At 36.3% G+C, this 24,986-nt stretch overlaps 1 protein-coding gene across 1 annotated transcript in view; it reads right to left on the bottom strand.

The window, feature by feature from the left end:
• LOC138743597 (fibrillin-1-like) overlaps positions 1 to 24,986 on the bottom strand; it is a 129,081-nt gene that overhangs the window by 41,514 nt on the left and 62,581 nt on the right. The window contains exons 25-37 of the mRNA XM_069899111.1: positions 24,554 to 24,670; positions 23,100 to 23,363; positions 21,772 to 21,918; positions 19,274 to 19,458; positions 18,889 to 19,069; positions 16,762 to 16,887; positions 15,982 to 16,104; positions 12,380 to 12,496; positions 10,190 to 10,429; positions 9,005 to 9,127; positions 7,875 to 7,997; positions 4,434 to 4,562; positions 3,775 to 3,894 (exon numbers count right to left, since the gene is read on the bottom strand). Of these exons, the coding sequence (XP_069755212.1) occupies positions 3,775 to 3,894; positions 4,434 to 4,562; positions 7,875 to 7,997; positions 9,005 to 9,127; positions 10,190 to 10,429; positions 12,380 to 12,496; positions 15,982 to 16,104; positions 16,762 to 16,887; positions 18,889 to 19,069; positions 19,274 to 19,458; positions 21,772 to 21,918; positions 23,100 to 23,363; positions 24,554 to 24,670 (1,995 nt within the window). The remainder of the gene's footprint in view (positions 1 to 3,774; positions 3,895 to 4,433; positions 4,563 to 7,874; positions 7,998 to 9,004; positions 9,128 to 10,189; positions 10,430 to 12,379; positions 12,497 to 15,981; positions 16,105 to 16,761; positions 16,888 to 18,888; positions 19,070 to 19,273; positions 19,459 to 21,771; positions 21,919 to 23,099; positions 23,364 to 24,553; positions 24,671 to 24,986) is intronic.

Genomic DNA, 24,986 nt, shown 5'->3' with positions numbered 1-24,986 from the left:
TATCTATTTTCTGTCACACTGCTAATCCACTGGCACAATAGGAATTGTTTTTCCTGGAGCAGATGTTACTAAGCAGACATTCATCTACATCTGAAAGGGGGGAGAAAAATCACTTATGAAACTGTCATCTGAAGTTATAATTGTTCATCTGTTTCACTTATCCTTGGAATGATGCATGAAATTTTCTAAGCTTTAGATTTTTGACCACATTGCCTGCATCATCTCACAGGAAATTAATCTAAAAAGAGCCTTTCCTCATCTTGAACATTGTCTCCTGAAAATCTAAAATATAATGATCATAAATCTCTGCCAGGTAGTTTGGAGTGCGTATCGTCAAGTGATAACGCTTCATAAACTGCAGGCTGGCTGAGGACCAGGAACACCTTTCTGCACTATTTTAAAATATACATCCAACAACAATAAAGTTAGAATGAATTTTATTAGAGATAATTTCTGGGTAAATCAACATCAGAAATGTATGGTTTGAATTTTCAATGATGTTTGGACATTTTCCTAACTTCAAAATGCAAATGACGGCATCAATGTTGTAGCATCCAAACATAATTTATAGACTCCAGCTTTAAACCATTGTCTGCAATTTGGCTGTTGCCAAGTGAAAAAGGAATGTAGCTCATCAAATTGTACATTGTTGCACAATTTAAGGTACCATTTCATCCACAATAGAACATTGCACATTGCAGAAGTATATTGTCCATTGGGGGTGTGAGAGATGCAGATGCCAGTTGTGGTGGAACACTGTATTGCAATCGTTGTACTGGTTGGCCCGCACCCAATACTGTAATTCCTCCCCTCCAGGATCCCTAATAAAGGTGGTGTCTCCCAATCCCCTTTCCTCAGTACTGCCTTGGAATCGGGCAAACAGCATGTAAGATATGACTGTAAATTTATAGTGATTAAAGCCTGTTGGGTCTAACTGATAGCACTACACCAGTGGAAAGGGTAAAAGATGCATGTGAGAGTGAATGTGTATGCAAGGAAAAGAGATTCATCATTCAAATGTAATATTTAGAGTAACACTAAAGTAATTTGGAAAATTCTCCTCAATTAATCAAACATTAATGTTTCACAACATTTGCTACTTATCCTGTATTGAGCAGCCACAGGCAAGAACAAAACTGGAAATGAGTGAAGCATATAAAAGACATGCATCTTCAAGGGAAATTAAGAATGGAAATACTGCATGCTTTTTTAATACAAACCCACTGCTGTGTGAGAGTATGAAGGTCCGCACTTGGATATAACTGGCCTCAAAAAAATTTATGAATTTCTTATCATTTTGACTACATGTTTGGAATATACCCAAGTATAAGTAATGCTAATGCTGTTCAGAAATATTCCACAGCCCCAATTATGCTGCCTGCCTACCACATAATTTTCATGTCTGCCACAGCCACTCAGTAAATGCCACTGCCTTTGAGATGTCACAACTCTTGTGTAAGGGCATGGTCCTGAGCTCCCAGCAGGCAGAAGCCTGCCAGAAACCATACTAAAACACACAGCATGCTTCATTGATTTTGTGGAAGCAATAGATTTTCCCAAAGAAGATACTGAATGCACAATTATTTAATTCAGAAAATATTATTATACATTATTTTAAAAATTATTAGCCTTGTAACAAAAACATTTTCTGTAAATGATAAAGCTGGTAATATATATATTATATACATAATATATTATTTACATATATATAGTTAAGCGATGGGTGGAGATCTTTGAGGGGCTTGAGGTGACAAAAAGACAGTATGGTAAGTAGGAGAAAATTTTGAAGACAAGGTACTCTCTGACTTACAACCATAATTGTGACCTAAGGATTGGTAATATCTTGAAATGGACGCAATTGGAATTTTTCTTGCACAAGTGGAGTACCGAAGTCTAAAGCAAAATGTTTAATCAAATTTGTATTTGACAAACTATAACAGAGATACAGGGCATGTAAGAGCCAAAATGTGCGTTCTTACTTTGTTGGGGTAAAACACAGGATTCTGTTGACACTGTGGTTAAATGAAAAATGTTCTCCCACATCTTGATGAAGGGCTCAAGCCTGAAACGTTGGTGATGTATCTTTACCTTTGCTACATAAAGTACTGTTTGACCTGCTGAGTTTATCCAGCATTTGTGTGTACTTACTTTGTTAGTCGGTGTCCCGGGGACATAGGCTGGGCGCAGCCATCTTGATTCATGTGTGCATGTGCGAATCTTCAGTTGGCGCATGCGCGGTGGGTTCGCATATTGGAGTTTGGTGCATTCACGAGAGTCAAGAGCCCTGACGATATTAAATTCATGCCCTTAAATCTTGCGCATGTGCCAAGCAAACTCAGTAACACGAACACACAGTGCAAGCACCAACTGAATATTCATGCATGCTCACAAGAATCAAGATGTCTGCACTCAACCTATGGACCCCAGGATACCAACTAAAAAGTAAGATCGCACATTTTGGCTCTTACATTGACCCGAATCCCTGTTATAGTTTGTCAAATACAACACAAATAGGGTACATTTTGGTTTTTTATATACTGTATATATTTTTTAAAAATTCAGTTGTATATGCACATGGACACAAGTGCAAGAGTATGAAGGACCGCACTTGGATATAACTGGCCTCAAAAAAATATACGAATTTCTTATCATTTTGACTACATGTTCTGAGCACTACTCTGCCATCATAGACTGGGAATGCAAGCTCTTTGACATAAACATCACCAGAGTGAGACATATCAAGCTGAAGGTGCCAATTTAGAGTAAAGTTTCTGAGTATACCTCCTGCAGGGAAAAATGGAAAAGGAAGGGTGTGACTAATCTAGAGAGGGTTCAGGAAAGATTCACAAGAATATTACTGGGTTTGTAGCCCTTGAGTTTAAGGACAGACTAGGCTGGGACTGTTTTCTCTGGAGTTAAGTAGATTGATAAGTGACTTAGAGGTTTAGAAAACCATGAGGGGCATAAATAAATTGGATTGTCAGCCTTTTCTCCCCCCCACCAGGTTAAGATAGTCTAAAATTAGCATGCATTTTTTTTAAGGTGAGAAGAGAAAGATTTTAAGGTGACCTGACACAATTTTCCACAGAGTGGCAGGTGTGTGGAACAAGCTATCAGAGGAAATGGTACACATGCATACAATTTCAACATTTAAAATACATTTAGCTAGGTATATGGATAGGAAAGGTCAAGGGGGAAATGGGCCAATTGCAGGCAAATGGGGCTATAACCAAACACCTTGGAAAAGCAGCCAACATATTAAAAGACTCATTCTACTTTGGCCACAATTTATTTATTCCTCTCCTGATAGGAAGAAGATTCACAAGTATAAGATCATGCACCACCAGATCGCGGACAGTATATTTTCCTGTCGTTATCAGACTCCTAAATTAAGCCCAAATCATTAAAACTACAGTATGCTGTCTTTGCACTGTAATGACTGATCTCTTGCTAGATCTCTACAATTTGGTCCATCATTTTACTTGTTGTTTAATGCATGAGATACCTCCTGCTATACTCGTAACAATCTTTATTACTGCATCTTGGCACATATGACAATAAAGTTGAGAACACTAGTTTCAAACTAGTCCCAACACTCAAATTATTCACCTTGTAATGCTTCACCTCACCTCCAACATAATTCCTTCCGGAGTGAATTGATCATCAGAATTTATTGTTTGAACATTTGAGTTATGCCTATTAATGTTTTCTCACAAATAACACAATAAGGGATCTTCTCAAGTTTTTGTAGAATGTTTCAATCACGTTTCTTACCTGTGCAATTGAATCCAATATATCCACTCTGACATTTGCAGTTGAAAGAGCCCTCGGTATTTTCACAAAAAGAATTGTTTCTTCTGGAACAAATATTATTATCAAGGCATTCATCTACATCTAAGGATAATCCAGAAACAAAATAACAGAATTTAATCCAAGATAATTTATGAAAGTCCACATTTATAACAGTCTTCTTTATTAAAAAATATATCTATTACTCTTGATACTGGATGAAATTGTCATTGCTATAATATTTCAAGTATTTATAAAAGGACTCAAGGTTGTATTGTCTGCGTTCCAATGAAATCTCAAAATCCCTATTCTGTTTGTGAATTTTGTATTAAAAAAACTATAACATTTGTAACAGAGCTCAAAAGTTCTGAGTAATTTGCAAATAGAGTGGCTCAATGATTACACTGGATTGGGTTGAAAGTAAAATCCACAGTGAACGAACAAGGTATTACAAACAACAGCGTCTGATTTCCTTGGTGTTTATTTTTCTATACTTGAGAAAATGCAGTTATGTTTGCCATCATTGCACCATCAAAATCTGAGATAAACTGGTAGTTCGAATATAATCTTGCTACACATCTGCTTTATTAACGTTTCAAAAGGAACACAAAATAAATAGGTAATCTGGGTAATTTTATGCTTACCTCTGCATATAATGCCATCTCCAGTGTATCCAGCCTGGCATTGACATATATATGACCCCTCCAAGTTAGTACAGAGTCCTTTACTTTTTGAGCAGTTATTCGTTTCATCACGAGAGCATTCATCAATATCTGTAGAATACAATTTTCTGAAATTACACCCAGTCTATCCACAAGACCCTATTACATAGATTTTTAACTTCTGAATCTGAGTCAGATCCAAAATTAAATATCTATGAAAAATGTATTTAAAAACAATATTTGTGTGAAATTATACCGATCACAAAACTGTATTAGAAGCTTCATTTCAAGGTTAACACTGCTGCTTTTCATTATTAAAAGACCCTCCCTGCACACCTAATCATGTCAATTGTGCCACACTGCTTTGACAATGATAAACAAGAGATGGTTGCCAGAATCAAAGTTGTGTGCTGATCACTTCAGGATTATGAATCAAGGGAAAATCAGAAACTGTTTCTGAGGAGCTGAGAACTGTTGCATTTTCTAAGTTGTCACCGGGGTGATTTGTCTAAAATCTTGTTAAAAAGGATATCTTCTGGGGATTGACATCCCATGGAGAGAGGGTTTATGTGAGTATATACCACGAGTTAATATTAAGAATTAAACCGATGCAAGGTTGGGGATTTTGGATTAGGAATGTTTACAATATTTGGCATCAGTTTTTTCACTAATTTTAAATATCATGTACTAATTTATTTGTGATGCCTGTTCAGCTTTAATAGAATTTCAAAACAATTGTGAGCTGAGCTGTGCCTTGACATATTTTCACCACCTGGATGGCTCAAAGAATAGATGTAATATTGTTTAATGACATCCGTGAGCTTTGGGGCTGAGTTGTGGTGTCCCTTTGTAGATCTGAACGGATCTTTAAACAGCATATAATTTTCATTTTTGTGATGACACAGAAGGAGACCATTCTACTGATCGAATCTATGTGGACATTTGCAACAATTCCATTGTTTCTTGGTAACCTATTCTCTCTCACATGACCATCAACATTCTACTTCTCCCTCCACTAATCTATACAAAGGATCATTTACTTTGGCAAATTGTTAGTTTCAAACATTTCTGGTAGGGCAATTGCATCATTTGGTGATAGTCTGATACTGTGATAGCAACAAATGCAGCAGTGTAGATCTTCATCTGAAGCTTCCAGATAAATTTCAAATGTGACACTATTTTATGCACAAATTATCTTTAATGTGATTTACTGATGTTTTCTATCATTGCTCTGTTCTGTGGGATCTGCCTCCAGGCATGTATTTAATTCACCAGCAGCGCTTGAATGTCTCTTGGATAACTTCAAAGCAGCAGCTCCAAGGTGAGCCCAGGGAGAATGGGCAATGGAGACACAGCGCTCCTCCAGTCGAACTACCAACAGCTCTGTTCAGGCTTTAAAAGGCTTGTTAGAGGAGAATATGGTGTTTTATTTGAAAATCCTGCAGCCACGGAGTCTGGGCCTAAGATGACAGCACCTGTTCTGGCAGCAGCCTTGAGGGATTAAAGACTCCAAGGAAGGATAAGCAGAGGAGAGGAATTGTCCACAGTGGAGAAAGGGGGGGGGGGGGATCTGCAGCTGAAGAACACCAGGGTGACTTGAGGTGAGAAATCCATGCAAGCTGCTGGCAACTTGTGGTCAAAGGATTCACACCAGGCTGCAGGCTGCTGGAGACTGGCTAAAGGGGGTGCCAAGAGTGGGAGGGGCACCCGAGAGGTCTTAGTCACTGAAGGATTCCTGATTGTGTTGGAGATCTAGATCTGGAGATTGGATTGATAATACTTTGGACTTAAGTCTATGGCTGCAGAGACTACGGGAGCACTGGAGGCGAATCCATGGACACTCAGTGACTCTGAAGGGACTCTCTTACGCTTCTTTTTCTCTGACTGTAAGGGCATTAGATTATTTCTGCTGGTGATGAATCTTTGTCAAATCGAGTTTATTGTCATCTGATTGTACAACTACAACCTGACAAAACAGCATTTTCTGCTCCTCAGTGTAAAAACATGAAGACACACAACCAGATATTACACACATGCAGACAAATAATACATGTACAGGACAAGTATTATATTTATAAAATAAATAAATAAATTTTGTCTTCTAGCACATTAAATACTATTTGGTAAATATTACATCTGTTTTATTACATGACAAGAAAAGAATCTCAAATCTTAAAAAGTCAGCATCGTTCATGAGGCTTAACTTGGTGGGTTCATGACTGAATGCAGATCCAATAAAAAAATCCCTGGTATTCGGCACCTATGAGGATCGGTAGATGCCAAATGAATGTATTTTCCAGTTGCTTGAAACTTACTTTTTCAATGCCTAACTAATACAGATGTAGTAAGAATAAACAGATTAAAAGACAAAAATACTTTACTGTAATTACTCTGGATGAATTTTATTTTCATGAATATATAAACCATAAAGCATTTTTCTTTATTTTCAGTCACATTATTTGAAAACATTTAACTGTTGTTGGATCTGCAGGTTCCTCCCCTTCCTCGTAGCTGCCCAAGAGACCCCCTTCCCCCAAACACCCCCTTCCCCCAAATTTACAGATAAAGCAACTGTCCGGGGAAATTCTTACTAAGCAGGGATAAGGAGACACTTTAAGAGAGTTTCCCTGATGGCGAGCGGCAACAACCAACTCATTCTGGATGACGCCACTGTATTCAAACACAACTTTGTTCAAACTTTATTCAAACAGCTGCTGTGAGCAAAGCATTCCACTGGCTGAATATTTGCTCCCATCTTCACCAAAGGTTTATGTGTTACTTCAGAGAACATTTGTTTTTACAATTTTAAACTTACATATTTTGTATCAATTATTTTATCCTAATTTATTTTAACTTTTAAAATTATTTTTTTTTCGCGAGTTGCTTGAGGCTGCCAGTTGCTTGAATTCTGGATACCAAAGTTTTTACTGTAATACATACCAGAGATATGTACGTACGACAATAGTAGAAATATGATACAATACAATACAAAATTTTGATGATCTGCACACAACTAGAACTACAAATTGCCTTACTTAATAAAGGATTATTTATTGTAACATTTCCTGCTCATAGTGACTAGATGTTTGGGATGTGCCTGGAAAAGTTGCTTGTTCTTTTTATCCTGTTGGTACTTGTCTCTAGCACTGACAGTACATCCTTTGATTTCAATGCCTCTAAACAACACAAGTACATGGATTTGTTGCTGTCACTTTTAATATAACTGAATGAATTTAATACGATGCCAAGCTAACAGTTGTAATAAGCAGTCAACCATTTCCATTCTCACAAAATCCTGAAGAATTTCACTTTTCAGAAAATCCTTTCATACTGAGGCAGCAGCCTTGAATCCTAACCTGTTATTTTATCAATTATTTCTGTTTTGGTTAAATTAAGTGAAGCTATTTGGTAATGAATACATACCTTCACATATTCCGCTGATATTCAGAAATCCACTTTCACAAATACAGTTGAAAAATGGTTCAGTATTAGTGCATCTTTGGCCAGTTTCTGGACAAGATGCTGGATTAAGGCACTCATCAATATCTGAAATTAGAATCAACCAAAAAATTGTGCAACAAGTTTGTTTTCTTTAAATCAATAGCCACATGAATAATTTATAATGAAAAACGTAGTTTAGAATGTGGGTCAACAAAAAAAATCTGTAGATGCAGGGGTCTAGTGCAATAGTTTGAAATGGGGTGTCATTAATTGTGAATTTTCCTATTTTATTTTCCCAACAAAATAGTAACATTAAATGATGAATAAAATTCCATTTTATAAAATCCACAATTTATTTTTTTACCAGCATTGACATTCTAGACAAATATTAACAGTTGGTATGGGGATGACAAATTTATGCTGGGTGAATTGTAAAAATGAAGCCTTTTTATTTATGTATATTTACTGCATTCTTCTTGGCTAAACAGCTAAAATTAGCTGTTACTGCAGAAGAAAAATTAATTTTAATATTAGTGTTTGTTAAGTGTACGTTAGTCCTCAAGTTCAAAGGGTGCTGGAAGTGACAGTGGCCTGCAAACACCTGCGGCAGTTTAAAGAATGTGACTGGGTGACTGTGAATTCATCAATATTCAAAGGAATTGAGAAGTTGCATCTTGCACCATATTGAAAGAATGTAACATTCAGAATAAGAGGTAAATAGTGATTTTAGAAGTCAGTAATCAGGCATACGTGCATAGCCATGCCAAAACATCAGCAGTTAGTGCAGACAAACTGCACTTGTTGCTTTGTTTCCCCAAAGAAAAGTGTGGTCCATATTCATTATAAACCCAGTGTATTTTTGTTGTAACTTTTATTCACCTGTTCAAACAAAGGCAAAATTAAAATTAAATGGAATGGCGCTAAACTACTCCCATCTTACACAAAAGGTTAAATGAAAATTCTCCACACAGATAGAAATAAATGGGATCACAAACAAAGATTGAATTAAGGTGGTATTTCAATAAAGCTCTATAATTGTTGCCAGTGTTACAATGCCCATAAAATCTATCATTTATTTAGTGATGGAAAATAAAAGTTTTTTTGATGCCTACCTTTGCAATCACCATTTATTCTCTCATATCCTTCAAGGCAATTGCAAGTATAATTTCCAATGGTGTTTTCACAATGCTCTATTGAACGACAATTATCTGTTTGATTTACACATTCATCAATATCTGCAACAGAAATTATTCCATTAGACAATGCTATTTATTAAAATATTTACATTGTAGTCCCAGATATTTTTTTATTAATTTCTATTTCCTAATCACTTTTGGGAGATTCTGTGTGTACAGTATTGAGTTTATAACTACATCAAAATAGGAAAATTTGGTGAGAAGGAAACCAACAAAATATTCAGTCTATTTAAATTAATAGAAGACATATATTTGTTGTTGCATAAAAAAATAATCTGCTGGAGGAACTGAGAAGGTTGAGCAGCATCAATGAGAAACAAATGGTCAACCTTTGTTATATGCTACTTAGAAAGTTCACAGCTTTTTTTTTGTAATTAGATACAATACCTTTATTCCAGTTAATATTATAGAACATGTTTAAGTACCACATTGGCTCCTTTTGGAGATCCACGCCTTCTGGCATTACATTGAGTTAACAGAGCAGATCCAACCCATTACAAATACCAGGATACATCAGGGAGTCACTAATTTCCAACAATGTCCTTGGTCCCGATCAGCATTGTTTGTTGCCCCATGCTCTGCTAGTTAACTTCTTGCAGAGTTCAACGTGACAGTGTGCTCTAACACAAATTTCCCATCTCTTAAAATTGGTGAAACTGAACCAGACTTAGGGTTTCACTATGTTCTTAATTAGTTTGAAAGATTTAACTACAGTAATTTAAAGTGTCTGTGTTTTTCAGCTTTAAAGGTATAAAGCTACAATTTATGAATTTCATATCACTTTGTATTCATGTTCGGAATATTCTTGACTCCAATTATGTGACAGATTTGCAATTCTCATGTTTGCCCTGCCAAAACAACTGTCTGTGAGATGCCATGCAAGGGCATACCACATTGCATAGACCTTGGCTCTTAGCAAACCAAAGATAGCCACAGACCACACTGAAACATGTAGCATGCTGCCCAAAGAAGACGATTATTGCATAATTATATAATTCAGAGGATATAGTGATACATTGTTTTAGAAGAGTCATTAGCCTTATAACAAAAAAAAATACTGAAAATTATATAGCTGATAATTTATGGTTAAGCTGTCCTTACCTTCACAGAAGGTTCCATTTCCTTTGAAACCAAGCATGCAGGAGCAGGAGAATGAACTTGGGACATTCAAACAGTCAGCTTTCTCGTGACAATTATCCAGAAATTTGGCACATTCATCAATATCTGTGCAATTTGAACCTGCATATCCAGTCTTACATATACACAGATATGAGCCTTCTGTATTTAAACACTTAGAATTCAAAACACAATTGTCTTGAGCTTGCAGACATTCATCAATATCTGCAATTTAAAAAAAAATGTTAATTTTGTGAAATAATGGTGTACTATTCAGCAATTTTGACACTGAATGGTTAATTTTAATCTACTTCTCCGACTTTTTTGTTTTACTATAATCTTTTCTTCTACGACAACAGCAAGATGGAAGCCAACAGAAACACAGCAAGAGGGATGCACTGATCAGGGGATTTTAAACAGAATCAACAGATGTTAATGTAAGGGATAAATTGGGCCCAACAATGTTTTTTTCCCAAATTGTACTGATGTGGATTCAAAAGGGAAATACAAAGAAATTGACTTTAACAATGTATCTCTTACTTCAAATGGGAACCCCCAAACATAAGTCAAGGCAGCGATTGGAATCAGACTTAAATGTAAGAATAGATGAGGAAATCTGGTCTGAACAACCTCTTTGTCAATGTCAGCAAGGAGTTGGTTATAGACTTGCAGAGGAAGGAAGAAGTTCCACATAATGGTGCTGATGTGGAAAGAGTAAACTATTTTAGGTTCCCAGGGATAAACATCTCTAATGACTTGTCCTGGTCCACCCACATCGATGCAAATACCAAGAAAGCATACCAGTATCTCTCCTTCCTTTAAAGACTAAGAAAGCATGGCATGTCACCTGTTAAACCACTTCTATAGGTGGACCACTGAAAGCATCCAATCAGGGAGCATCAGTATGCAGTATGGGAACTGGTCCATCCAAGAGTTGTGAACATGGTCCAGGTCATCATACATACCCATACTCTCTTCCCCTTCATTGACTCCATGTATAATCAAGCACCTTGGAAAAGCAGCCAACGTATTAAAAGATTGCCCTGGCCACACTATTTCAAACCCTTCCATCAGGAAGAAAATTCATGAGTATGAGATCAAACACCATTGGATCAAGGACAGTTTATTTTTCCATCATTATCAGATTCCTGAATTAATCTGTCTTTGCTCTGGAACAACAGATTTCTCTCTGGAAATCTGCACTTTTGTACCTCATTTTTCTTGTTGATCTATGCATGAGGTGTCTTCTGGGCTACCCGCAACACAACTTATATCACTGCACCTTGGCACCCGTGACAATACACAAACTAATCTCAGAGAAGATAGGTTTCAAACAAGGAAGGGTAATTGTCCAGCACTCAAATCTTTCACATTGCAATGCTTCACCTCACCTCTAACACGATTCCTGCAAGAGTGGAGCTCAAGTTCAGAATTTATTATTTGCATGATTGATACCAAACTAAAATAGAGTCTATTTCAAGATCTGCTCTTGGAAGAGATTATCAGAAAGGCAGAGTAAAAGATTCAAGAGTGTTGTCAAATCTTGCTTGAAATGCAACATTTGCACTGTCAGCAGGTAGACTCTGGCCCACGACCCCTCAAAAAGTAGAGATGCAGCATTCTAGAAAATATGGGAAAGCTGAAGGGAGAATACAGAAACCAGTGTAACCAATGGAAGGAACACAGCACCTTAAAAAGTGCCCTCCCAACCATTTCCTCTTCCATGTTTGGAAAAATAGGAGTTTCCACATTAGACACCTCAGAATAGATGGAGGCAGGTCATCTTTGAAGCTCCGCAACAGACAAGGTACAACTCCTGTTGTAGTATTGCAAATGGAAATTTAATTCATTCATGAGGTTGTTAAAATAACATGACATTGCAAAAGTTTTTTTTTCCTTTCCATATACTGAGTGTATCAAACAGAGACAGAGAGAGAACAACCTCTGAGGGAGAGAGCAGACGATTCTGAACGTAAGCTCAGGCAAATGGTATAGAATGCTGTCAATACAGCAGATTTGCAACTGCCCATTATACAATAATTCTTATTATGTCAAAATAATTTGATACTTCAAGCTTTTTAAATATAAACAATGAGGGTTTGTCACTCTTAGCAAAAAGAAAATGTTTATCAATGTTATTAGTCCAGTTATTTCAGCACACACTAGTTTACTCACCTGTGCAGTTGGGTCCTTCGTACCCTGTTCTACAAGAACAGATGAAAGAGCCTTCAGTATTACTACAGAAGGAATTATTTCCTGAACAGATGGTATTCTGAAGGCATTCATCCACATCTTTAAAAAAAAGTATTTTAATGGCACATTAATAGTTTACACAATAATAGTTTGCTTAATTATAGAAATTTGAATGCCTGGATTGTGCAATCAACAAAGTGGGAATTATTTTTAATCAAACTTGTATAGTTGTTAATAGGTTTTCTCAGGGCCAGATTAAGGCCAAATGATGCCCGAAGCACAGCCAACAATGGTTCCCCCTCGACCCTTCCATTGTCTAACTGAGAAGACAATAATTCGCAATAAGTGATGAATGTGAAATAATAGAATAAAAATTCAGTTTTCTTCCAGGCCATATGTATGTATGTTTTTGTCATTTATTGTGGGGCTTCCTTTTCGTGGGGCTCCAGTCCAGCTGCACCATGGTAAATCTGGCACTGGAAAAAACTTTGTGGTGCTCTTTCCCTTGGTGCCCTAAGCATGTGCTTATTTTGCTTAATAGTTAATCCAGGCCTGGGTTTTCTCTTGGGTTTTGTACTGTGAATTGTCATATTAGGGAGTCAAAACAATGCAAACTCTTTGAATGAGTATGAAATAAAGTCAAAATTTAAATTCAATGCCAAAGTCTTTTCAGGAATCAGAGAAAGAGGGAGTGAAAGAATGGGAGTTAAATATAAACAGAATTCAACTGAAAAAAAAATTAAGGTATTAAATTTCAAGAAATGAGAATCAAACCACACAAAAATAAATTTGAAGCAATGAACTTAAGAAATGGGAACTCAAATAGTTGTCAAGGTCCTTGAACCAGCTCTGGTATTTAATTCTATTGTGAATGTTCCTCCACCTCAACTGCACTTTCTACTCAGTCTCAATGTCCACCTTGAATGTTCTTGATGAATGATCAAGAGCCCTCAGAATCATAGGATTGCAAAGATTCACAAGATTCCTGAGGAAAGAAAATCCTTCTCTTCTTGACCTCTTATGCTGTGATCACATTACAGTTGACTAACTGGTACCTCATGATTTTGGAAGTGCTACACAGACAGATTTTGCAGATAATTAGATATTATTCCTATTGGTTTATCACATTTTCAGATCATAATAGATTAGAGTTTATTGAGACATTTATAGTACAATATACAGATGCACTAAAATGTTTAGTTGCTGCAGCTACATAGGTATTAAGATGCACAACAACAAGAGAATAAATTAATAACCACAATTTACAATGAGACAGGAAAAAAAATACAAACTAGCCAACTTGCTGAGTTTAAAAGGCAGCACTGGAAATGTTGCTACATTGAGTTTGCCACTCCTCCAATTTAAAACATGCTTCTTTTCTAATCTTTCCTAGTTTGATGAAACTCATCATTCTGTAATATTAACTCCCTTACTCCATCTATAGATTCTACCCGATGTTTTGAACATTTCCACCATTTTTATTGATTTCCATCATAACCTCTATTGAACTGTATGTCTCTACTGTGTCAGATTATATCATATTTTATATTTTATGTTTTTGGAAGATAGATTGTCGGGTTTTAGTTAGGTCACAAACACTTCAAAGCAGATCTCATTTTAAAATGCAAGAGTTATGCATAAGGTGATGCCCTCAAGTCTACAAAAACAATAGACTTCTGTGCTGGAGATTTTCACAATGAGGTGCAAATGGACGGGCCCATCTCAGGAAATTGATATGATCTCTCATGAATTGATTTTGGGAGTCAGCAAGCAGTTTTGGTGGGGTGTGCTGTTTTGGGAGGGTCATGTGATTTTGCAACCAGGGAGAGTCAAACAGGTTTTTCTCTGAGTATGAGAGAGAGAGACTGCTGGTTTTCTGCTTTTGAAAGCTTGTTTGAAACCCCATTTTGAAGACAGGTTGTGAGTTCTGAGTTCAGCCTGTTCAAAGAGCTTGTGGTCCATACAAGAGGAGATGGCTGGCTGTATAATGTTTCACCTGAGATAAGGGAAACAGAAAAGGAACTCTGTGGTGACCTTAAAGAGGTTATCATCTGGAAAACTCTGATGGGGCAAGTTTCTTCAGCAAGACACTGAAGCAATTGATCGGAAGGAATCATTGGTGTGTTTCCAATGAGCAATGAATCTCTCTCTGAAAACTGACAAGAACCTTCCTGAGTGGTAACCAAAGCCTGGTGAAATTCATAAATGTTAAATTCTGTGCACAGTATAAGAATTTCCTGACACCAGTGAACTTGGAAGAGTGAGAAGCAAGATTAGACTGTGAATCAAATAACTTTTCTGAACTTACATGCCCATTACATACATGTGCGCTTAGAATTAGAAGGGGGTTAAGTTAATAGTGATAAGCTAAAGTTTGATCCTGTTTTTATGTTTAAAGAAAATTAAAAGTAACTTTTGTTTAAGTAACCATTTGTGAATTTCTATTGCTGCTGGGTTTTGAGGTCCTCTAGGCCATCACACTACACAAAATGTCCTCGATGCCTTTTAATGGAGGTTTCTCCCACTGATGCCGCTTGAGCTGCTGAGTTCTTTTGGGAGTACGAGTTTCAGATTCCAAGAAAATCACTTCTATTGATACTTGCACAATGATACTTTATCAAAAAAGGCAGATCCATTTTTTATTAATTAAAATAACCCTTTTTCTTCTACATGCAATCCAATCAGAATTTCCTTGCTGATAATTACTTCTGAGAGAACTTCCTGTAGGAAATGAATTTTCATTTCTAATATGATATTCATTGGGGAAAATGTGTTTGCCTCATTGAAAATTACAATACAGAATAATTTCTGTAAATGCAACCTTTCTGTAATGCTATACCATTTGAAAAAGTATACTGAACAGTAGAAAAATGAAAGACCTAGGAGATCTCTATTATGTGGGATTAAACTGCACTATTAGGAAAGTGTAGAAAGAATTTTAGCTTCTTAAGACAGTATGTAGTTCATAATGTATGTCCGTGAATGTCACACAGGAATTGAATTCTAGAAGAAAGGCTATCTTTGAAGAAACCATCCAAATACCAAGCTATTAGGATTGAAATGAATAATCTAATTCAATTAATATACCCACTGAATGAAAGCCACTTCTAATTATTCCTTCACCATGAAGTAGCTATCAGCTCAAATAGCAAAAGTTCTATTCACAACGAGTAGTTTAACTTCACTTGGGACAGGAAATAACCAGCTGAACAACATTTGCAAGAGACAAATGTAATTCAAGATCCAAAACATCAGCAGTAGATAGCTGTCAGTTTAAATGAGAATAACTTGCTATTTAAATGGTTTGAAAAGTGGCTGCGGTATAACATTCCACCTGCAATACAGAAAGGTGCTGGAGAAACTCAGCAGGTCATGCAGGAAGTAAAGGGTAACCAATGTTTCGGGCCTGAGCCCTTCGATGACCTGCTGAGTTTGTGTATAGCATTCGAACACAGTATCTGCAGCCTTTCTTGTTCAAGAAAATTTCACATTCTTTTACCTTAGAATTCACAATTTTCTAAAAATTAATATTTATTTTTTTTATCATAAATTCCATTAAATTGTGAAATTAAAAGATATCATACCAACACAGAACTGGAATGGGATTCCCTCATATCCAGAGTTGCACACACAAGTATAATTTCCTACTGAATTGATGCACTCTGCATTTTGGGGGCATATAGATATATCAGTGCATTCATTGACATCTGAAAGAAAAGGATTATGTTAGTGACACTTGCAGTTCACCTACCTAAACCTGTACCTTCCCAACATTAGTTATTAGAAGTAATAAAAAATGCATAAAGGCATAAAAAAGATTCTAATTTCTGCCTGTGATTTTATTTTAAACATACTGCACTTTAACATACTTCACTGCTGTATTAGAACTTGCTTACACAATGTACCAATTTACAAACCAAGCATACCATGAAGGAGAAGAATGTGGAAAATGTGCAAGTTTGATTTTCCCATGGAGCAAATGATAATGTTGGGTTCAATCATTAATGGTAATAAAATAATGATTTCAAACAAAAGGTTTTTGAGATTTGCTAAAAAATGCAACATGAGAAAGGATAATTTTGTCAGTGAATGTGACAGGCAAAATGTACCCAAGCTACAATTTTCTTGCTTTTGATTATTCATTGAAAAATCTCAGAGTACATTTGTTGGACTATACTTGGGATGATTAAAAATAAAATAAATTGCATTGATAAAATATATTGATAAAAACTTTCAAAGTTAGTTGCTAAGCCAATAAAACTAATTTTAATAATGAGCATTTCAAGGGGTCTGAACAGTTATGCTTTATTTCTTTGGTTATTTTCCATCATAAAATATAACTTGTCTTCAGATAATGAGCTTACCATCACACAGGGAACCGTTTGTTGTATTTATTGTATAACCTTCATTGCAGCTGCAGTTGTACCCTCCAAACACATTTATGCAGATCTGCTCACAAGTGTCTGTGCTTTCCTGACACTCATCGACATCTACAATAGCAAGCAATGAGTAGTAAATTAGTTTTTAAAACATTTAATATTCTTTGCTTCATTAAAAAAAATCAATCAGTTGTGACACAACTTTTCCTCAATTCAGTTATTCAGGCAATATTTCATATTTCTTTAGAACTTTCAAGAATGTCACATCATTTTGTCTTTTCCCTCCATTAAATTGCACACTTTCTGTCCAAATTAATGTGACATACTTCATGGAGATTTTTTTTTAAAAAGTTCTAGCAATTGGAATGCACAGCAGAGATTTGTTGTATATGATTCCATTTCAAAAGGGTGATTTGGAATTATGGTGCTTTATAAGTTTGCAATTTTCCTTCTGGAGTCTCCTGTGCATAAAATAAGGACCATAAATGCATCCACTTGTATCATCCGGCATACAATGCACTCTTGGCTCGTTCTCATTTTAAAGAAGCCTTCAATACACTCGAGGGGTGCTTCATCTTTACTGAAAAGATATCCAATAGAAATTAGTCTTGGGAACCATCTCAGGATGGACTTATTTAAGTAATACATATTAACGTCATGGAGTTTTTTTAAGAATGTTCACCACCTCAGACCCAAATCAGCTGACATACTAACAACCATCTCTCCACCAAATACTTATTTACCCTCTTACCTTCCCACCCAATCCTCCTACCAATCTTAGTCTCTCCTATCTTTCCTAGACATGGTGTAATCTCTCACCTGTTGTCCGACTAACCTCTACATTTGACCGTCCAATCCCTCAAAGTGTCTCACCAATCTCTTCCCATTAATCTCCAAATGAGTTCTCCCTTTATCATTTCCACTGATCACTCCATTCTGATCATCAAACAGATGAGCTCTTCAACTCTAAACCAATTTCTCTCCCACAAACTTCCAACTGAACTCACTCCTGGAACCCTGACCAATTTCTCCCTGACATTCCCCTGCCCCACTCAAATTAACAACTGTTCCCTCTAATCATCCTGATCAATTCTTTTCTCTGAAACAATCAGGCTTCCTTCACCCAAATCTATTTTTGACTCAACCTACTACTGACCCTTTTAGTGAGTTTTCAGCTCAACTTTCATCCCTGATCGAGAAGATTCATACATCAATATTTGTTTGCAATGCTAAGGAAATTCACATTAAATATTATTAAATTGTGTCAATTTAAAGTTGATGAGTTGGCTTAATAAAATTGTAGGTGAAGGGGCCCAAAGTCCTCAAAACTACTCCAACATTCAACAACATCAAAGCTATTGATTTCAGTTCCCCTTACACTCCGTGACTGAGCAACCACAGGGAATGTTAGAAGTACACTTTAGCTAATGCTCCAGAATTCTGACTAAAAGCTGACTGATCTGCTAGACTTTAAGTGGATGATTTGAACTATTATAAAGAGCCAGGCACCAGTTCAATTATTTGATAACATGCTAATAGTAACCTAATAATCTGTACAAAAAAATTAAGTTATTCTATCTTTTCAAAATATTAACCAATTTTCCTTCTAAATTCATGCACTAATTCAATTTCATGAGGTTTGTATAATGATCTTTGCTGGAACCTCCCTGAATATATTTGCTCTTCTCCATTCTACACTCTCAAAAATATAATTTTTCAATTATAATTTCTTTTATTATACTCTTTGATACTATGTATCCAAGACTTTTAAAATTTACAGATATCTGAATTATAATTTCAATATTTTTCTGACAATTTAAAAAATTTTCCTTCAATAACAGAATATTACAATGAGATCCTGGTATCAAATGCTAGTTTCTAACACTGATTTATTTTCAACAACAAATAGAACTGTTGTTTATGAGTTTCCTGTGGAAGGATGGTCTCAATTATAACCATTCTGTTAGTTGTTACTGTATATTTATTATGAATAATTTATTATTATAAAGGACATCTTAATTACCACAACAATTTATCAATCTCCTTCTAAATTGTCTATACATAGTTACTGTATACTTATGAAGAGAAGATAATAATGGACAGCTTTATTACCATAACATTTTTCTCCATTTCCTTCTAAATTTTCTGGACATGGACCACATGTATAATTCTCTAGTGGTGCAGGTTCATCTTTGCAGGTGTTAATTAAGAAACATGGATTGTCTTGGCAGGCATCAAAATCTTCAGTGCAATAATCGCCAGTATATGCAGGAGTACAGTTACATGCTGCAACCTAAATGATGAACAGATGTGTTTGATTTATAAATGATTTTGAGAACTTTTCGTTTTCCAGTTATATTTTGTACACTGCATGGCTCACAACTAATCGTTGTTTCCTACACAAAGATCATCAAATTGCCTGTATTTTTAGAGCTTCCAATAAAGAATACATTCTGACCAATAATGAAGTTATGAATTGCTCCCTTGATTAACTTACCACAAACTTGGTATTATTTCTTTCCATGGTTATAAGTGATCTGGAATAATCACAGGTTGAGTTGATGGTACAGTTGCATAATGTCAATGTCAATCCCACCTCAGAAGTGGACGTTGAATCACTGGCTTGTATTATGGCAAACACCGGAGTGGAGCTTGTTGGATGCCAAGAAAAGTTCCCATTTTCTATAGGTACAAATGAAAGAATGTTTCTAAAATGCTGTACATCCACTGTAAAATTTAAATAATAAAATGCCAGTTGAAATACAAAAATAATCTATACAACAGGAAAACAAACTAGTTACTCCAGCATTTTTGTGTACTGCACTAGACCTCAGCATTTACAGATATTCTCATTTAACTGGAATTCGCAAACCTTTATTCAACTCCATCAGCAAGCAGTATCACTCTTTGCATTGGAGATATTCCATGTTCTCTGTAAACCCACAACCTTTTCTGCAATTTAAAACACACCTTTAATTCTGATTAAAGCTTATGGAACTCTCCAGTGTTTGTTCTTTGTAAATCAAGGTCAATGTTTCACAAGAACATAATAAACAGGAACAGAAATGGGCCACCAGGTCTGTCAAGCGAAGTCCGCCATTCAATAAAATCATGCCTATTTTGGCCGTGGACTCAGCTCCACTTATCTGCTGGTTCCCCATAATTCCTCTATTCTAAAACCTATGTGTGTCTTAAATATAGTCAATGAGACAGCATTCACCGCTTCCTTTGGCAAGGAATCCAGATTCGCTACTCTCTGGGTGAACTCTTTTCTCCCAAATCTTAAGGGGAATGTTCCTCAATTCTAGTCTCACCTGCCAGTGGAAACAACCATCCTGCTTTTATCTTATTTATTCCTTTCATGATTTTATATGTTTCACTGAGTTACTCCTAATCCTTCTGAGCCCCAATGAGCAGTGTTCCAGGTTACTCAATCTTTCCTGATCAGATAACGCCTTCATTACCAGAATCAACCTCGTGACCCTCCTCTGCACTACTTCTAAAGCCAGTATATTCCTTTCTCTAGTGATAACCAGGTGCATACAGCACTACAGTTACAGCTTCAACAGTAACCTGCAGTTACAGCAGAACCTCCTTGTTTTTAAATTCAATCATTCTAGCAATGTTCATCCCATTTGCCTTCTTGATTACCTGCAGCACCTGCAAACTACCTTTTTGGAATTTTTGCACTAGCATTCCTGGTCTCTCTGCACTTTTTAAATAATAGTTCAATCTACTGTTTTTCTTTCTAAAGTAGATGAACTCACATTTATGACTTTGTACTTCATCTGCTGGATACTTGCCCACTCACTAAACGTATCTATAGCACTCTGACAATTCTCAGTATCCTCTATACAATTTGCTTTTCCACTCAATTTAGTGTCATCTGCAAACTTAGATGTGCTACATTTGGTTTTCTCCAAATTATGTATTTTGTGAAGAGTTGTGGGCCTTGCACTGTTCCCTGTGGCACTCCAAAACTATTAATTGCCAAACAGAGAAACAGTTATTTATCTCAATTTCCTGTCTTCTATTGGTTAAATAATTCTTTTTACATGCTAAATATCTCGCAACTCTGTGCATCCTTATCTTATGCAGAGGACTTTTGTGTGGCTCTTTACCAAACACCTTCTTGAAATCTAAGTGTACAACTTTCCCCTCTGTCCAGGGCACTTGTTATACTCTCAAAGGATTCCAGAAATTTTAACATGATCCGTCCTTCTTGAATGAAGGTTGCAACTGCCTGATGAAACAATTTCTATCCAAATGACTTTCTATCTCTTCCTTAATGATGCTAATCGGTTGATTGTCATATACATTGTAGTGTACATATACACCAAAATTCTTACTCATTGGAGATGAGCAGACAGTTCACAAAAATGACCACAGTGCTCATTAAGTTAAATTGAAAGAGATAATACAAAAATAGTTAATAAATCTTTGCAGTTTTCATGGTGCAAGAAAAAATATGATGGCTTAATTATAGCTTCAAGTAATTTCACAAATATCATCTGCTGGGATCTGCCCAGACTGCAGAAAATTTTAGTAAATTACCACAAATACATCTGCTATTCCTGTCAGTGCCCTGCAGTGCATTTCATCAGGACCAGGGGAGTCATCTACCTCTAGGCCCACTAGTTTATTCAACGATAATGATTATGATAGGAACTGTATAGCGACCCTCACCAACCCTCCCAATTTTCCATGAGAATCCACTTTGCTACCAAATGTGATCTTCAAAACATAGTTAATATATAATTTTTAACGTCGACTGAATAACTAATGCTGTAAATAAGCCATTCTCAATGGAGACAATGAACTGATATCGTAAAATATTTTTGTTTTTTTAGGTAGCCAGTAGGAGAGAAGTTAGGAATAAACCAACTAAATGTCTGCTTCTCAGGGAATGGAGCTCATAAACTTTGAGAAGAGTCTTAAAGGATTGAGAATGTCTGCTCTAAACACGTGATAAAAATCATGAGTAGTAAACTGTACCTGTAATTGTGATATCTGCTGAATCAGTCAACACTGAAAATGTCACATTGTCGTCATTAGCATCAGTGGCGGAGAAAAGTACAAACACTGTTTCATCAAGACGAGTTTGAATAAGGGATTCCCCAGTGATATTCGGAGGAAAATTATCTGAGGAAATTATATGCATGTTAATTCAGGCTTATGTTACTTTTTAATATGCAAACCATTTTTAGGTAGTACATTCAAAATCACAATGTTGTATTTCAGTTATGAGAAATTCAAGCACATTGAGGGAAGGATCAAGAAATTCACTAGTTAGATAAGACATAGACAACCCAGGACAGATAAAAGGTCATCTGTAAGGGAATAATTTTCTAACACAGCATACAGTGAACATAAGTATTGAAAATTCCAGTTAGCAGGTGAGATTACACAGGAAGAGGGTGCGTTGCTTTGAATACAATGTGAACAGCTATGGTGGGAGCTGTTCAAGCAGCAAGTCACAATATGAAGCACTTAGCATGAGAAAGAACATGCATGGTTTGTGCATTTCCTGCAGATGATAGGTCATTATAAAATTATCATCATTCACATCTCCCCCTCCAAAAAGGGGACAAGTAACATTTTAGACATTTGGAATATTCACGAGTCAAAGTTTGCCTCTCAAACAAATTTCCCAAAGGTTGGCAAGGAAGGGATAGGATGGACACTTTAATTTAGACTGAAGGTGTCAGTAGCCTACAGCAAGCACATGGTCTCACATTCAAAGTTTATGATGACACTTAGCAAGAGTGACAGCTTTAGTATTGCACCAGTGACGTCAATTGTTTACTGCTGCACTCCATAGTTTCTCAATCTTCAGCAGATATTCCACTCTACTTTCTTTATACGTTGATGTCTAAGGAAGTTCAGCAGTCTCCCCACACCACCCCCCCCCCCCCCCCAACTTCTATGGACCCCATCTACATCTCTTGCTGCCTAAGAAAGGCAGCTAATATTCAGAAAGATCCATCATACCTCAGATACACTGATTTATCCCTCCTATTATTAGGCTTAAGAATGTGAAAGCAGAGACCAACAGGTTTAACGACAATTTTTTTCCTCTCCTGCAGCCACTCTTTAACACTGATTGCCTTAATGAGATAGATTGCTCATAGACCCCATTGCCCTCACAATTTCAGCAATTTACCTCACAACAATGTCTAAATTTGAAAAGGGAAGTTTAACAGGTCCAACTGTCTATTTGATGGTCGACAGAAAAATCAAGATTAATAATCTATCATCAATTTTAACATTGTAAATATCCTTGTGTCAGTGATACTATGAACATAGCAAACATGCATACGTACTCATTGTGCTATTTTGTGCTGCAAATGATGTCACACTTTGTAATGTAGCTGTTCCAAAGGAAAAATCATCTGTACTCAGAACATCAAAAATGCAGTCATCATTTCCTTTGCAAGTATTATTAGCTTTATCAATTTTCTCTTGGTCAGTGGTTTGCAAAAGCTCATCATAAAATTTAGGCACAAAACTGTTGTTGTTGTAAGTGTACCAAGTCTCTCCTGCAGTTGTGTTGTATGTAAATATACTGTCATTCTCAGTTGTTTTCCCTAGAAAACACACAGATAAATATAATTAGAATAATGTTATAATTATCACATCATTAAATATGAGACAAGTCATTTTATTACATGTGGGTCTGTTGACAAGATCCCACATGGTAGACTGGTCTGGAAGATCAGAATGCATGGGATCCAGGGTGAGCTAGCTAAATTTGGATATAGAATTGAATTGATGGTAGGAGACATAGGGTAGTTACTCAGATGGAGATCTGTGACCAGTGATATGCTGCAGGGATTGGGTCCGGTGTAGCTTGTAACTTTTTTTTAAACAACTTGGATGACAATATGGTGACCATGGTTAGTAAGCTTATGGATGACACCAAAATTAGGGGCATAGTGGACGGTGAAGATAAATTATCTAATAATAACAATGGCATCCAGATGAGCTTGGAAAATGGCAGTTGGAATTTAACTCTAACAGGTGTGCAGTGATGCACTTTGATAGATTAAACCAGGGCACGACTTACAAGATGAATAGCAGGGTGCTGCAAAGTGTTGTAGAATAATGATTCTTGGGATGGACACAACAATAGTTGTACAAAACTGGTAACACAGGTAAACAGGGTGTTGAAGAAGGCATTTGGCAAGGTTTGCTTCGTTGGTCAGGATATCATGTTATAACCATTCAGGATTTTGGTGAGACTGCACTTGGAATACTGTGCATTGTTTTGGTCACCCAAACATAGGAAATATGTTGGAAAGGGTACAGAAAAGATTCTCGATAATATTACTGGAACTGGTTGGCTTAAATTATAAGGAGAGGCTGGACAGGCTGGGACTTTTCCCCTTGGAACATCAAGGAGGAAAGTCAGCCTCTCTTTATGAAATCATGAGGGAGAGATATAGTAAATATAGCCTTTTTCACAGGGTATGGGAATATAAAACTACGTGAAATAGACAAAAGGTGAGAGGGGAAAGATTTAAAAAGGACCAGAGGGGCACCCTCTCAGAGGGAGGAGCTGCCAGAGAAAGTGGTAGAAGTAAGCACAATTGTAATGTTCAAGTCATTTTGGTACATGAGTCAGGAAGGTTTAGACGCATTTAGGCTGAGTGTTGCAAAATGAGACCAGCTTGCTAGGCATGAACAAATGGGACAGAAGGGAATTTCTGTGCTACAGAACTCTATGACTGTATTAACTAGCAATAATATTTTGAAGTTCATGAAAACTGTGGCTTACACGTGAGGCCAAAGTTAAAGAAAATCCGTGAGTCATTGGGCAAATTCGTTCCATCAAATTCAAGATGTTGACCATCAGCAGCTTTAAAATCATCTGTTTTATCATCATTCCAGACTCCTAGAAACAAAAATGGAAAAGAATGCTGCAGAATGTGGAAAGCTACCAATTAGTCCAACAGTTTAATTTGGTTCCGAACGTTTAGAATTAATGTTGTACACCACAATGCAAATGGAGGAGCAATATACATGCAGAAAAGTTAAATTAACAATAAAAAAAACCTTGAGAATTTTTTTTTTAAACAAGCACAGAATTTCAGTTCAAATTCATCCAAACTCTTAGTTCAGAGAAAAAAGAGCTTGTATTTATATAGCATCTTTTGAGATTCATTTCAAAGGATATTGCAGCTAGTTAATTGCAATTAAGGTTTTAAGGT

The sequence above is a fragment of the Narcine bancroftii genome, chromosome 9 (assembly GCF_036971445.1).
Source record: "Narcine bancroftii isolate sNarBan1 chromosome 9, sNarBan1.hap1, whole genome shotgun sequence".
Lineage (NCBI taxonomy): Eukaryota > Metazoa > Chordata > Chondrichthyes > Torpediniformes > Narcinidae > Narcine > Narcine bancroftii.
The sequence above is the reverse complement of the archived record's forward strand: the minus strand, read 5'-3'. Positions and strand labels throughout refer to the sequence as shown.